This window comes from Daktulosphaira vitifoliae, unplaced genomic scaffold, assembly GCF_025091365.1.
Source record: "Daktulosphaira vitifoliae isolate Bord-2020 unplaced genomic scaffold, ASM2509136v1 Scaffold_3, whole genome shotgun sequence".
Lineage (NCBI taxonomy): Eukaryota > Metazoa > Arthropoda > Insecta > Hemiptera > Phylloxeridae > Daktulosphaira > Daktulosphaira vitifoliae.
The window spans coordinates 23,207,541-23,220,934 of NW_026099574.1; the positions used below are offsets into that span (position 1 = coordinate 23,207,541).

Consider the following 13,394-nt stretch of genomic DNA (forward strand, 5'->3'; position numbering starts at 1 on the left):
CGGTCACACCTATTGTATTTACCGAACGGTTAGCACCGGTCACTTATAAAAACAAATTTTTAATTCTCCTCAAAGCGTCACCTTTTCATTTTCTGTGATAACAAAACTGCACGGAGTTTGCGCTGCGTAAAAAAACACGGTCTAATGCCCAAAATAATAACTTCAGGCTATGTCGTATACCATACAAGAACAATAACAAAAAGTAATCATTATAATAACAACAGCGGAGTGAGGCTGTAATAGATTTTCGCAACCATTGTGATGGCAGTCTCGTATTTTAATGGACAAAACCGTTGTCGTATTTATTTCACTATATGAGTATTTCATGTTTACGGGATGCTGATGCGCAAATACAAATACATGTTTGGTTTTGGTCTGGTAATCGGTAAACGTGACACGGTACAGATGAGGAAGCTATAGAAGTTTATTATTCCACCGACCATCGATGTGGTTTTAGCTTTGGGTCACGTTATAAAGCAATTTAATTAATTGATCGAGAATATTATGGGCGGTGAAGGGGTTACAAGGGGATAGGAAGTCTAATCCGTTTAAAACAGGCGCCAATAGATGTCATTGGCGCCATAAATTTAGCGAATTTTAAACGTTACATTTTATGCAAACGAATCGATGTATTGATAGATTTAATTTTTTTATTTGTTTAGTACTCCTATGATGGATTTGCTCGTACAAATCACCACTGCTCACAAATTGTCACCTGGAAGTCATGCACTACATGCCATTGGAGACATCGGAATCCTTCCATACAAACCAAGTACACCCATTGGTATGTTTTTTTTTATACAGACAAAAATTGTAATATATAGTACCACCGAATGAACATTTCTGTAATAGATTTATTCGATTAGAAAAAAAATCATTATGAATATAAAAACTTATATATGTTGTTTCCCTCCTTTTTTTTACTTACGACGATAATATTCAACTGACAATACAATTATTGTATTGTCAGAAAATCTTATGTTTGTTTTTACATTCGGCTTGATCAAGTAATTAGTTTTTATAATAGCTCTTATTTTGAATATTATTTGATTTTTTTAACTTCAAATCAAAAGTTTATAGATATTAAGATATCTTAAACAATTCTCATAAACTTACTGACTAATAAATTTGTCACCGTGTTACTTTAATTAATCTTTATTTTATACTATTGAATATTTAAATTTAAATTTTTTTTTTTTTTTTTTTTTTATGTCATGGTCTAGACTATATTTTGACTATAAATTCGAAAAATTCCAATAATATTTTGAATGGAATATTCACTAGACTTGGTTAAACTTAAACGCTTAAGAATGTGAGCTTGAGAATTTCATGGAATTATTAAAAAAAAATTCACATTATTTTTCTCAGATACCATTTTATTTTATTTTTTATACTTTTAAGTTGTTAAAAATTAAATTACAATGTTAGTGATTGATTTATTATAAACTAAAGGTTTTATCCCTTTTGTGCCAATAAAATATTTAACCAAATAAACGCCTCGACATTTTTAGTCGTGTAATTCACATGACTGACCGCATCGCTCTGGTAAATTATTAGTTTTAATGAAAACTTTATGGTAATTATGAGTTGTAAAACTTATATAAAACTTTAATATTTAATGGCTCTTAGTCATGTTTAAGTTTTCGGAATCCCTGCCATAGTGTTATAGCTATAAACAAAAAAATTATTTAAAAATATTAATTTCAACCGTCTTTTGTTGGCTTAAAATTATTTTGACCCATCAGAAAACTATTACGATTTTCTTGGTTTTTTTATACACACAATATAATAAAATCAATTTAAAACGTTGCAACAGTTATGACGCTTTCAACTGTGCCAATTTAGAATAACCTTTGCCATTTACTAATCGTATTCTAATTTTTATTTTCAATGTTAAATACGCACAGGTGCATTAGACACTTGGACTGTTCATATCGTTCCGAAGAACGTTAGCAAAAACGGTCGTTACCAATCAGTCATAAAAAGTATACCCAAACCATTTGAACAGACTTTTCGCCTACAGGTGAGCTTAAAAACACTTTATTTCTATATGTTTACTATTTATAACAGTGTCTCATAGATTTATACATAAAACGTTTTTTTTTTTTTTTGCGCACAGGTTCACCTGCCTAGAAATCAGCTATATGTAGCCCGGATAAGTCCAAAAACTCAGTTATCCACTATTCTAAAACAAGTGTGCTCTGAAAAAAACTTGGACTCTGCCAAGTACACATTAAGAAAACCAGGTAAATAATTTATATATTATATTCTAGTTAAACGCGTTAAGTTAAATTTTACATAATCCACTGCTGCCATTGCAGTATTCTACTTTAAATTATGCAATATTTTACATTTACGTTTGCAAAAATAGAACCTTATCGCATTTTAAAGTGTAATCTGCACTATTATAGGCGTAGAGTCATTTTATTTGTATTTTTAAATATATTGGTACATACCTACGATATGCGAGTAACATGCTACAGTGTTAGGCATTGCTACACTAAGAACACTGCACAGCCTTGTTTATCATTTGGACGTATTTAACTGTCATTACTTTTACAACCTAGTCAATTCTTTATATACACGTGCATACTAGTTTCCTTTTAGTTTCAAACCTCTATTTTTTAACTAAAAAGTAATGTCAAATATTTTTTTAAAGATTACTGTAATTTAACATTTCTCCTACTACAATTTTTGATTAAAAATTGGAGTTTGTAAAGTTTCTTCGGTTTCATCTATACATACTAATGCGTGATTCAAGGAGAACAAACTTTATTCAACAACAATACTTGAAAGTTATATTATTATTAATATCAAGAAATGCACATAGATATATAACGCTTTATATGATTGAATAGACATTTACATTGGGTTTAGTAAACAAACAAAAAAAGCTATTCATGCTCGCTGAATACCATACGTTCAGCTATTCTGTCAAGTGATGGCTTATCTTATCGTGGCACGGTTTAGGCACTAGTACAACTCGTAAAAATATAAATAAAATTAAAAAACATAAATCCACAGCGTTGAGTTGTTGTATTTTTTTTATCCTAATGTCGCCGCACTCTTCAATGTGACAGTTGCAAAATGTTCAATTTATAAATTATAATATTTTTAATTTATCATATATTCTATTTACATTGTTTTTTTTTTGTAAATCGACAGATAAATTGAATGAATCTTTGGAATTGACGAAAACTCTAGAAGAATACAAGCTACAGCAATTAACTTTAGTGTTAAACACTAACCGCACCCTTATTGGTAGTTTATCCTCTGACGACATCATGTCTCGGGCGCCAAAAAAGTTTTCGGTAAATTATACTTTTCAAATGCATGATATTTTTAGTTCAAAAAATATTATTCGTATCAAAACTTTCATTAGAATATTTTATGTTCTCGTGCAACAGCTATTAATTAACACGAGGTATTAATATTTCTAACATATTTTTATAATTAATTTTGTTATTCATGTAAACAAAAATCAAAATTCATTACCATACAAATTAAAGTACACATTATGTAACTAATATTTGATGAATATTTGTATTGAAAGTATATTATTAAAGCTTTCTATCCTTATCTATTTTATTGTTTAAGTGCTAAAATTAAGATAAATAATAATTATTTTTTAGCATATAATGTTTAGGATAAAATTCTTTGGATAATTAATATTTTTTTCTTACTATTAACTACGACGTTTTATTACTGGTGAATTTACAGTGCGATGACAGCTTAAGTAGTGGTAGTCTAGGAGAGAGAAGTTTGAGCCCTACGAGATCAGATGGATCATCAGACACACCTCGTAGTAGGTCTCTTATGATTAAGGTATTGCCGTCGAGGCCTGTGCGAAAAAGAAGGTTGGCGCCAAAACCACCAGCTGTAAGCATGCCTTCTACAGTGGAATCTCACTAATATATAATAACTTTTTTGTACCTAACTAACATCTTTGTTTTCCGTTAGTATCATCGCTATTCAGTCCCTGAACAGACTTTGATATCTCATTCGCGTAACAGTTCTGACAGTAGTGGTTATCATGAATCTTCTGTACTCAGTGACGTGGTTGACAGCAAGTAAGTCTATTTGTTAATGTACACGACATTTTTTTAACAAGTCTAACATTTGTTCATCATTCTTTTCAATTTAGCGTTAATCTAATGAACAAAACATCTAACCCAAACTTGTCGCGTTCAATGACTAATCTGCAAGCTTGCGGACAGAATCAAAACCAGCTCTCTGCTATGCCTTTTAGTTCAAATGGCATTGGTCAATCTAAACATTCAGCCTCTACTACATCTCTGGTGTCCATGCTAGGTAAATACAGGGATATCGATGTAATAAAACAATAAAGTTAATATGATAAAATTACAATGTATGTCATTTTGTAAAAAAATTGTGTGAAAAATTAAATATAACTATTAATATTTTTTATTATTATATTCGTTATCTAAGTATTTTAAGCGTTGTCATACGCCTATTTGATAAAATCGTGAGTTGCGATAAAAATTCCTGCAAATTTCGAAATTCTCTAAATAATTAAATGTATTTTGTATTTAAATATATTTAAATACATTAATAATTACATATATTTTAGATTATTACTAGTGATGGGCATTTTCGAATATTTATATTAATCGAATAGTATTCTATAGTTTTTTAAAACTTTTAACCGAATAGTTTATTTTTAACATAAACTATCAAATGGTTTGGTTGGGTTTACACTTAATTATATTAAGAAGATAATTAACGAATACTTAAAATAAATTATCATACAATTAATAATAGTAAAAATTAGTGATGGACAATTTCAAATATTTTAAACTATCGATTAACTATTTGAATTGTGTTTATACAACCGAATAGTTTATTTTTAACATAGACTAACGAATAGTTCGATAGTTACTATTCGATATTTCCCATCACTAATTGTTAATCAACAATTTTAGTTGACTTTAAAACAAGTTAAAAAATTGTTAAAATATGTTTTTATCAATTATTTTCAGGTCGTAAAAAGAAAGCAGCACCTCTTCCTCCGCCGCTATCAACTGTCAAACCTAAGCTAGAACCACCACCTGAAGAACCAGAGGATCGTGAACAGGAAACCCCGAGAAAATCGCAAACGCTTCCAGTCACTTCCACGGTAACGACTGTCGAGTCGCAACTACAATTTTCAGAAAAATCTAAAACTGTATCCAGAATAGAGCTGAACAATAATGTAGTTGAACCCAACCTATCCCCAACATCATCCTCGTTATCATCACTTAGTCGATCCGATTTAGATAGAGGTACGTCCCAACCTGTTCTAAAGTACACCAAAATACCATTAACATTCTTGTCCGATCACCTCCCAGATCCTTGTTCCAATGCTACCGTTACATCCTTCCCAACTTTGTCTAACGGCCGATCTAATACTGAGTCGTGGGATGAATTTTTAAAACACCTTAACAACGTGCTGTCAGTTAAGCGAGAGGAGTATGTATAGGCAGCATTTTTACTTATTCTCTTCCTTTTAATATAATATCGTAGTTTAATTAGTTAGCATGCTTTTATTCAACTTTAAATCTTCTCTTTGCTTGCTTAGCGTGCTTCATCTGTTTGTAAATATATTATTATCGTACCCTATATAACCTATATAGATGCTGAACCCACTTCCCCTGCATACCTGGTAGACTCTAGTAGATTCGCTCTACCGAAAATGGGACCGAGAACAAAAAGGCCGGCGCCTAGGCCGCCTGTACGTTCTTCGTCACTGGATATCCAATCGGACGATACATCCGAAAAACAGCTCACGAGCGACCCACTCCTCTCAGTGTCGCCTCTACGGTTACCTTCAGGTGCTTTTTTTTAATAACTTTCTTTTCTATTTTTTTATATATTTATATATACGCTTGAATCGCAAACAATTTTGACGGTGATGGAAACGCCATGTATTAACGTGTGTATGCGATAAAAGTGGATGTTATTGCATAAATGCGTTGTTTATATAACTTAATAGCAGCGGATCTAGAAAGAAAACAAAAATACATTTTCTTCTACGTTTCCACTTTTTAAAAATAAATATATAATATCTTATATTAATATTGATGATGCATACAACTAAAATGCAATTTATTAAAAAATTCAAACTTTTTCTACGTAGAATTATGTTGCTATATCTTGAAAATCACTGGATCCGCTTATTAAATTTTAAATCATGTAATATTTACATAGAGAGTGATTTATTTTTAATCAAATTAAAAAAATAAAATAAATTTCCCAATGTCTGTAAAAAAGTTATGGATTTTTGGAACTACTCAATGGAGTTGGTTAATTTAACAAAGCTTCTCCTTATACGAATTTTATTCACATGTAGGTTGTTCAACGGGTGATGAAGATGAACTTCGTATGGACGATGATGAGATCGATAGAATATTTGGAGATGCAACTAATGGGTACGACAGTCCGACCACATTAACGGGAGCCAGTAAAGGAAGTGATGATATCGAATGGGAGTATAAACTCCCAGACCCACCAACAGCCTTTAGAGACAACCATCGTCTATCACCCGTTGTTACTACATTTGGTGACGACGTCACCCTTTGTGATTTGTCCACACATACCTTGCCTGAAGACCAGTCCTTGGGTACTCCAGTCGTTAACATAGATGATGACGAAAAAGATGTGAAAGAAGACAGTATCAGGCCAGAAACTTCCATCAAAACTATTGTGAGGGTTGGTGATGATGACTACGCACATTCATGTTTTCTTCAAGATTCAGGCGTAGGTTCAGATGACTCGTCGTTGCCGTCTAGCTGTGAAGAAAAAACTATACACCCGGATGAAAAAGTCTTAGTAACAGTAAAAACCGAACCAGTTGCCAAAAAAAAACTCAACAACTTCAAAATCACCGCGTACGATGAAAATTGCTGTAGACCCACTGAGATATTTTGCGATGATTCTGTGAAAACTTGGAAGACAACGCAAAAAGCAAGAGAAGCCAATCCAGCTTACAAAGCTACTTTAGTAAATAGACGCAATTCACTTAACTCCACAGATATACGCAGCCATCAGACTTCTGGTGGTTTAGTCAAGAGAAGCACGTCTCATATTAGTCTGTTGAGTGGAAACTTAAAACCATCTAATCGGCTAGCCAAACACTGGACTTACTCTACGGAACGACTGGACTATGACGACGAGCCACTGACCCGTAGATCGTTCAGCGTAGCCGACATAACGGAAGGTTTGCATTTTTAAGTAATAAATGATTCCACTTCTATTTTATATGTTTTTTTTTAGATGTGAGAGAAAACGGGCAAGATGAAATTCAAATGAAAAAACCTCTAATTGAACCAGCATTAGAACAAACTTCCCCTCTGCATTCATTGCAGGTAAGATCCATCAACCATATTTTGACCACAGAACTGTTGATACTATTTATTTATTTTACTTTTCTTTAGATCTTGAAAACCATTTTACCCCAATTAAATGAATACAAACCTGAAAAATGTGAAAGTAAAATTAACTATTATAAGTGAGTAAAAATATTTTATTAATAATATTTAATTTACAAAAAAATAATTTTGAGCGATAGTAATGTTCCTTTTAAATATGTATTAACTTTTTTATTATTTATAATTTTTTTTTTTTTTTATAATAATTTTTTATCTTAGTTTAAGACTATCAAATGCAACACAGGCAAATGCTATATTACTCGACGAAAATGAAAAAAAATTGACTGAAAATTGCCAAAAATTAGAAAAAGAAAAGATGGGTTCTAGTCAAATACAGCCAAAGACATTGGAATCTTCTGAGAAATCCGAGTTAAAAGCAGTAGACAATAATATCCCATCTCAAGAAACAATTGTAGATATGTTAATACCTCCAGTGATACCAGTTAATCAGGAAGAAGAACCTTACAAGCCAAAATTAATCAAATATTCGTATGCCGGTCCCCCTAAGATCAATTTGTCAACGTGGAACGAACGTCCTAAAAGACAAGTTAGTATCAAGGTAGATCGAGATTATGTGATCGGTGGTCTCCGGCAAAAGTTCCAAAAAACTGAAAACAATCAAGATCTACCAAAAGTATCGACAACCTTGATTAAAGAAGCTGATAAAAAGCCTAATGTTGTCTTATCATCTACAAGCGATCCTTCCGACTCCTCAATTGTCTCCAGAGTGCCTGTGGTTAAATCAGTGGAGCTTAAAAAACCATACGCCGAACAACTACATATAACACCAGCACTTGTGTTATCTGAAGTTATCAGAGCTCAGGCTAAACTCAGCAATGGTTATTGCGGCAATGGCATTGATTATACCACGAATCAAAAATCCAATGCTCCAATCGTCACTAAAGATACAAAATTCACGACATTCGGAGAACTCAAATCATCAAAGAACTTTGTACGTTCCACTCTCAAGAAACCTCAACCGTTGCTCAAAAATAGTTTGATTTCAAATACAAGTAAAGATTCCAGACAAAACCTGCTAGATGCCATAAGAACATTTGGTGGTCGTGATAACCTTAGAAAGATAAGGGCCTAACCAATTGTTTTTCTCTTAATTAATTGGATATCATTGTGATTATTATTATTATTTTGATTATTTAATCATATAATTAATATAATAGATATAATATAATAGATTAATTATCTTTTATCTACATCGAGCTTGGTATTATTAACAATCAAAATTCTAAAAACCAACTGGTAAATAGTTTATTAAGAAATAAATTTAACTTATTGTAAATATATAAATATATAATATGCAAAGAAAATAAGGTCTATTCTTGAGTTAACTTTTCCGTACAAGTTAAAAAACAGTAATTGAAACTTTACTTGACAGTGAATACTAGCCTTTACAAATATTAGTTATAAAAGTAATTTTGATTAATCGTTATTTTTTGTAAAAACTTGATTAAAGTAGTGTAAATCATTAAACTCCATATTAGTTGTAGAGTTTTTTAATGCAATATTAAACAAAATTGATATAATCTGGACAAAAAAACTTTTGTGACATCTTGTTTTTGTTTATTATTACACTATTTTTTAATTATTTGCTCAATGTTTCTATTAAGCGTTTTAAATATTGTCATTATGTTTATAAGATGTTATGCATAGTTATTAAATTTGTTAACCAAATATTATTTCACCTTATGTATTTTAGTAATATTATCAATATAAAACACATTTTTTTAATAGAAACTTTTTAAATTATTAATTAAATATTGTGAATGTCTATTATGACTTCTTCTTAAGTTATTCATTATAGTTATTTATACATCTTTATCATATTTTAATTATTTTGGTATAATTCATATGGAAAAACAAAAATAGAACTTTTTACAATATTATTTCTATAACAACATACTGATTCAACACTAACTATTATCAGCATATAATTTATTGTGAGAAAAAATTAAACTAATAGTCTAATATATATTAATGTGAATATTTTTATTATTTTATGTTTATTGTTAGTGTTATGTAAATAAACATAATAAATACTGTTATTTAAAATAGTTTGTAAAAAATTATTTCATATTTAAATTTTACCATTTATTTATACTTATTTGAAGTTTTAATGCATTGCATACATTAATAAACAATTGAATACAATAATATCAAGAAAATTGATTACTGTGGAATATAATTTCTCATTCTGTGCAATAAAAGTAAAAATTAATTTTTCCTTAACTTACAAAATGTTAGCTAATTTATTTAAGAAACTTTCTTCATCTGAAAATCACTTTTTTACAAAATTATAAACACAATAAATACTGAGAAGTGATTCACTTTGAAAAAAGCAATTTAAGATATTAACTCTTCTACCATTCATTTTGAAAATTCACAAATTTAAAAACAGTTAATCAATAAATAAATTAATTACTTTTTATATAAAGTGGTACATTATATTTAAGAATCGGCGATTAAATCTAGATTTTTTACTTTGGTTGTAATACTAAATATCATGTCTCAATGTAAGTTTGATAGCATAGAAATAATAAATTTACTGTTCCACTAAAAACTAAAATTATAATTGTATACATAGTAACAGTATACAATTGATGCATTGAAACATTGAATGTACAAAGTCAAAAGATTACAAATTTTTGTTTGTTTCCTAGAACATACAATAAATACATATTCTAATAATCTAATAAAAAAGTAAACTTCAATTTCTGTAAAAGCTTAAATTATATAACTTAGCTTGTAATTATATCATAAGAAAACACTGGACATTACTTGATGTAATTTAGATAAATGACTTTTTCCCTTATCCCATATAATTTGGTTATTATGACTTAGTACTTTTCTCGTGTCAACACCTCAACTATAAACCAAAACTTATAAAAAAAAGTTGTTGTAAAAATAAGTGAAAATAAATAACAATTTTTGACTTTTTTAGTATATGCATATTTTTTAATAAGTCACAAAAAACCTCCTCCCGTAAATATTATTTAGATAATGCTAGATAAAATGACATTAAAAAATTAAATAAACTACAGAAATTTTATCATTTTTTTTTTATCACATTTCTCCCTTTAAAGTTGCAATTAGTTCACCAGCTTCTTCAAGTTCTTTTACTATGTCAAGTCCACCAATTAATGATCCTTTTACATAAACTTGTGGATAAGTAGGCCAGTCAGAGTATACTTTGAGACTTTGTCGTATTTCTTCATCTGACAATATATCAAATGTTTCATAATCAACCCTTCAACAACATATTAATTAATTTATTTTGTTTTCTTATAAATAGTAAAGCAATACAATTTACAAAATTTACCCAGTTTCATTTAAAATTTGAAGTAATTGATTACTAAATCCACAACGAGCCATTTGTTTATTACCTTTCATGAAAACCATTACATTAGCTTTGTTGATAAGCAGCTTTAGTCTTAAAAAAAATATTAACAGAAATGTATAAAGATAAAACTATAGGTTATAAACATCGTAAAAAAGAATAAACAAATGAAGTTAAATACATTATTTTTCATAGTAACATGATGTAAAATAAGTTATATAAACTTAAGTTTTTAAAAGATATTAGGTAGAATTACCTTTCATTTAATTCATTTTCAGTATTATTTAAGTTTAATAAATTATTAAGTTCACCAGTTTCTTTCAATTCTTTAACTATATCTAGTCCTCCAATGAGTTCACCTTTTATATAGAGCTAAGGAACAAACAAAAATTAATATCTAGACTATTTAATTTTTTTTTTTTTTATAAATAATCAACCTGTGGATAAGTTGGCCAATTTGAAAATGTTTTTAATTTCTCACGAACAATGTTATCTTCAAGAATATCAAATGTTTTAAAATCTACTCCCACTTCATTTAAAAGGTTAACAATAGCTGTACTAAACTTGCATTTTGGCTGTGACTTTGATCCTTTCATAAATAGCATAACTGGTGCAGATCTTATTAGTGATTTAAGTCTTAATGATATGTCTTCAATTTCTTCTTTCTTTTCAGCTTTTGAAATCTGTTTAAAATATTAAACGTTTGATTCAATATTTTAAGGTTAAATAAAAATATATGAACTATATACTTTAAATTCCAAGTAATATATTATATCTTCAAAGTTACAATACGTGAAATTAAGTTTAAAAAAAAAAATAACAACAAATTTTATACATTTTTACTATTGTTATGTGAAAAAAAAAACAAATAAACCCATTTATAAATAACAACTGATTAAATTTTTCTTCAAAATAATACTTATTAAACAAGAAAATTGTTCAAAAAAATAAATTTAAAATGTAAACCATTAAAAATAAAATTACCAAGGATTGAATTTTTTTATTTAACTGAATAGCATCAGCGCCATCCAATGAATCTACTTGAGCATCATTAGAAAAAAATATAAACTTTGGCACAGCAGAAATATTGTATTTAATTGATACTTCAGCCAAATCTTCAGCTAAACATTTACCGAATTTAATGTTCTAAAAAACAGTTAGCTTTAATATATAATTTTATTTTAAAAAATACCTAAATAATAATACTCACCTTATATTCAACAGCTAAATCATCAAGGATCCCATTCATATGCTGGCATGGTATTGACCAATCAGCATAAAAGTGAACAACAGACAATTGGCCGCTTAACCTTTTTCAATATGAAAACAGAAATAATACTCAATGCATAACTATTTAAAACAATGAACATGACTTACTTAAAATCTTCAAACTCTTTTACTGTTGTAATAAGAGTCACCATTATTCTAATTAAATTCTTATAACTCTAATATAATATACAAATAAACAAAAGTGTTAATTATACAAACTGTAAATTATAAACAATTAATTAAAATGTAAAGATCACAATAAATATAAATATATATTATATTCAGCAATGTTCACTGTAAGAGTTTTTCTGAAGGGAAACATCCACATGGGGCATTATAAATAAATACTAAATTGTAAAACTTGATAAAGAAAATGTAGTAGTGATATTATCTTCCTTCTTCGGTTAAGTCATAGATCTTATAAGATCTATAGGCAAAATAGAATATTTTTTATCAAGTTATTGATAAGATATAGCATATGATATATTTTAAATACTAGTATTACCAACTTTATTTGTACAAAAATTCAACTACAAATACCTAAAAGTTTTAGGCGGGAGTACGTAGATTAGCCAAAAATATTACTATTAAACCGTATTTTGGAATTTTTTGTCAATGCCCTCCCTAAGTCAAGAAAATTGACTTTGAAAATTTTTAATTAACTTAAATAGGGTCATTTTTCGTTCGATAAATAGCTTTTTTTTGGTTCAGTCGACAATACGTGATCCTATAAAACGTACAGACTCGGGGGATCGATTCTCATCGACTGATAAAATTTTTTGCATTTTTTTCATTGTTTTCTATTTGAAATATTAATTTTATGTAATATTTGTTAATAGTTTTATTTTCATTCAAAGCACATTTTGATGATACAAATTATCAATCCTCCAATGGTAAAAATATGATTAAAATAGAACAATATTTTATGCATAACTTTTACTATTAACCAAGTAACAGTATATTTTTAAAAAGATGATAATGAGGAATTAAATATATATAAAATCATTATAAATTTTAATTTAACCTATTGTAATTTTCAAAAATATATGTTTATTATATGACAAAAAGTAGTCAACAGAATAAATAATAATTTATTATTTTATTTTTTATTATTATTAATTTTGATTATTAAATAGTAATTAAAAATAAAACGGTAGCACAGTGGGGTCGAGGCACAGTGTAGACAAGACATAGATGGGACAAGTATAGATGATATTTGACAGTGATTAAAATCACTATCATAAGAAACGCTTCGATGCAAATCTGTAGATAGTGTTTCATTTAGAGAAATTGGTGGATTATTCCAAAAGGAACATCAACTCTTATTTCTTTAATTATATCCTGAT

At 28.6% G+C, this 13,394-nt stretch overlaps 2 protein-coding genes across 8 annotated transcripts in view; one reads left to right on the forward strand and one right to left on the reverse strand.

The window, feature by feature from the left end:
- LOC126902353 (uncharacterized) overlaps window positions 1–9,508 on the forward strand; it is an 85,006-nt gene extending 75,498 nt beyond the window's left edge. For 6 of the 7 annotated variants that reach the window (XM_050679511.1, XM_050679512.1, XM_050679516.1 and 3 more), the window contains 13 exons: window positions 663–784; window positions 1,908–2,023; window positions 2,120–2,246; window positions 3,166–3,311; window positions 3,721–3,879; window positions 3,961–4,070; window positions 4,145–4,311; window positions 5,001–5,282; window positions 5,634–5,831; window positions 6,350–7,216; window positions 7,273–7,364; window positions 7,434–7,507; window positions 7,647–9,508. In XM_050679511.1, coding sequence (XP_050535468.1) covers window positions 663–784; window positions 1,908–2,023; window positions 2,120–2,246; window positions 3,166–3,311; window positions 3,721–3,879; window positions 3,961–4,070; window positions 4,145–4,311; window positions 5,001–5,282; window positions 5,634–5,831; window positions 6,350–7,216; window positions 7,273–7,364; window positions 7,434–7,507; window positions 7,647–8,520 — 3,334 coding nt within the window. In that variant the 3' untranslated portion in view covers window positions 8,521–9,508. The remainder of the gene's footprint in view (window positions 1–662; window positions 785–1,907; window positions 2,024–2,119; window positions 2,247–3,165; window positions 3,312–3,720; window positions 3,880–3,960; window positions 4,071–4,144; window positions 4,312–5,000; window positions 5,283–5,633; window positions 5,832–6,349; window positions 7,217–7,272; window positions 7,365–7,433; window positions 7,508–7,646) is intronic. The other variant, XM_050679518.1, reaches the window with a different exon arrangement.
- An 859-nt stretch (window positions 9,509–10,367) lies between these two features.
- Window positions 10,368–12,467, reverse strand: LOC126902358 (glutaredoxin 3). Its single transcript, XM_050679528.1, has 7 exons — window positions 12,157–12,467; window positions 11,990–12,089; window positions 11,764–11,925; window positions 11,217–11,462; window positions 11,036–11,151; window positions 10,762–10,872; window positions 10,368–10,689 (listed from the first exon to the last, which is right to left on the reverse strand). The coding sequence occupies exons 1-7, from the start codon at window positions 12,198–12,200 to the stop codon at window positions 10,506–10,508; spliced, it is 963 nt and encodes a 320-aa protein (XP_050535485.1). The 5' UTR covers window positions 12,201–12,467; the 3' UTR covers window positions 10,368–10,505.
- Between the last annotated feature and the right edge of the window lie 927 nt (window positions 12,468–13,394).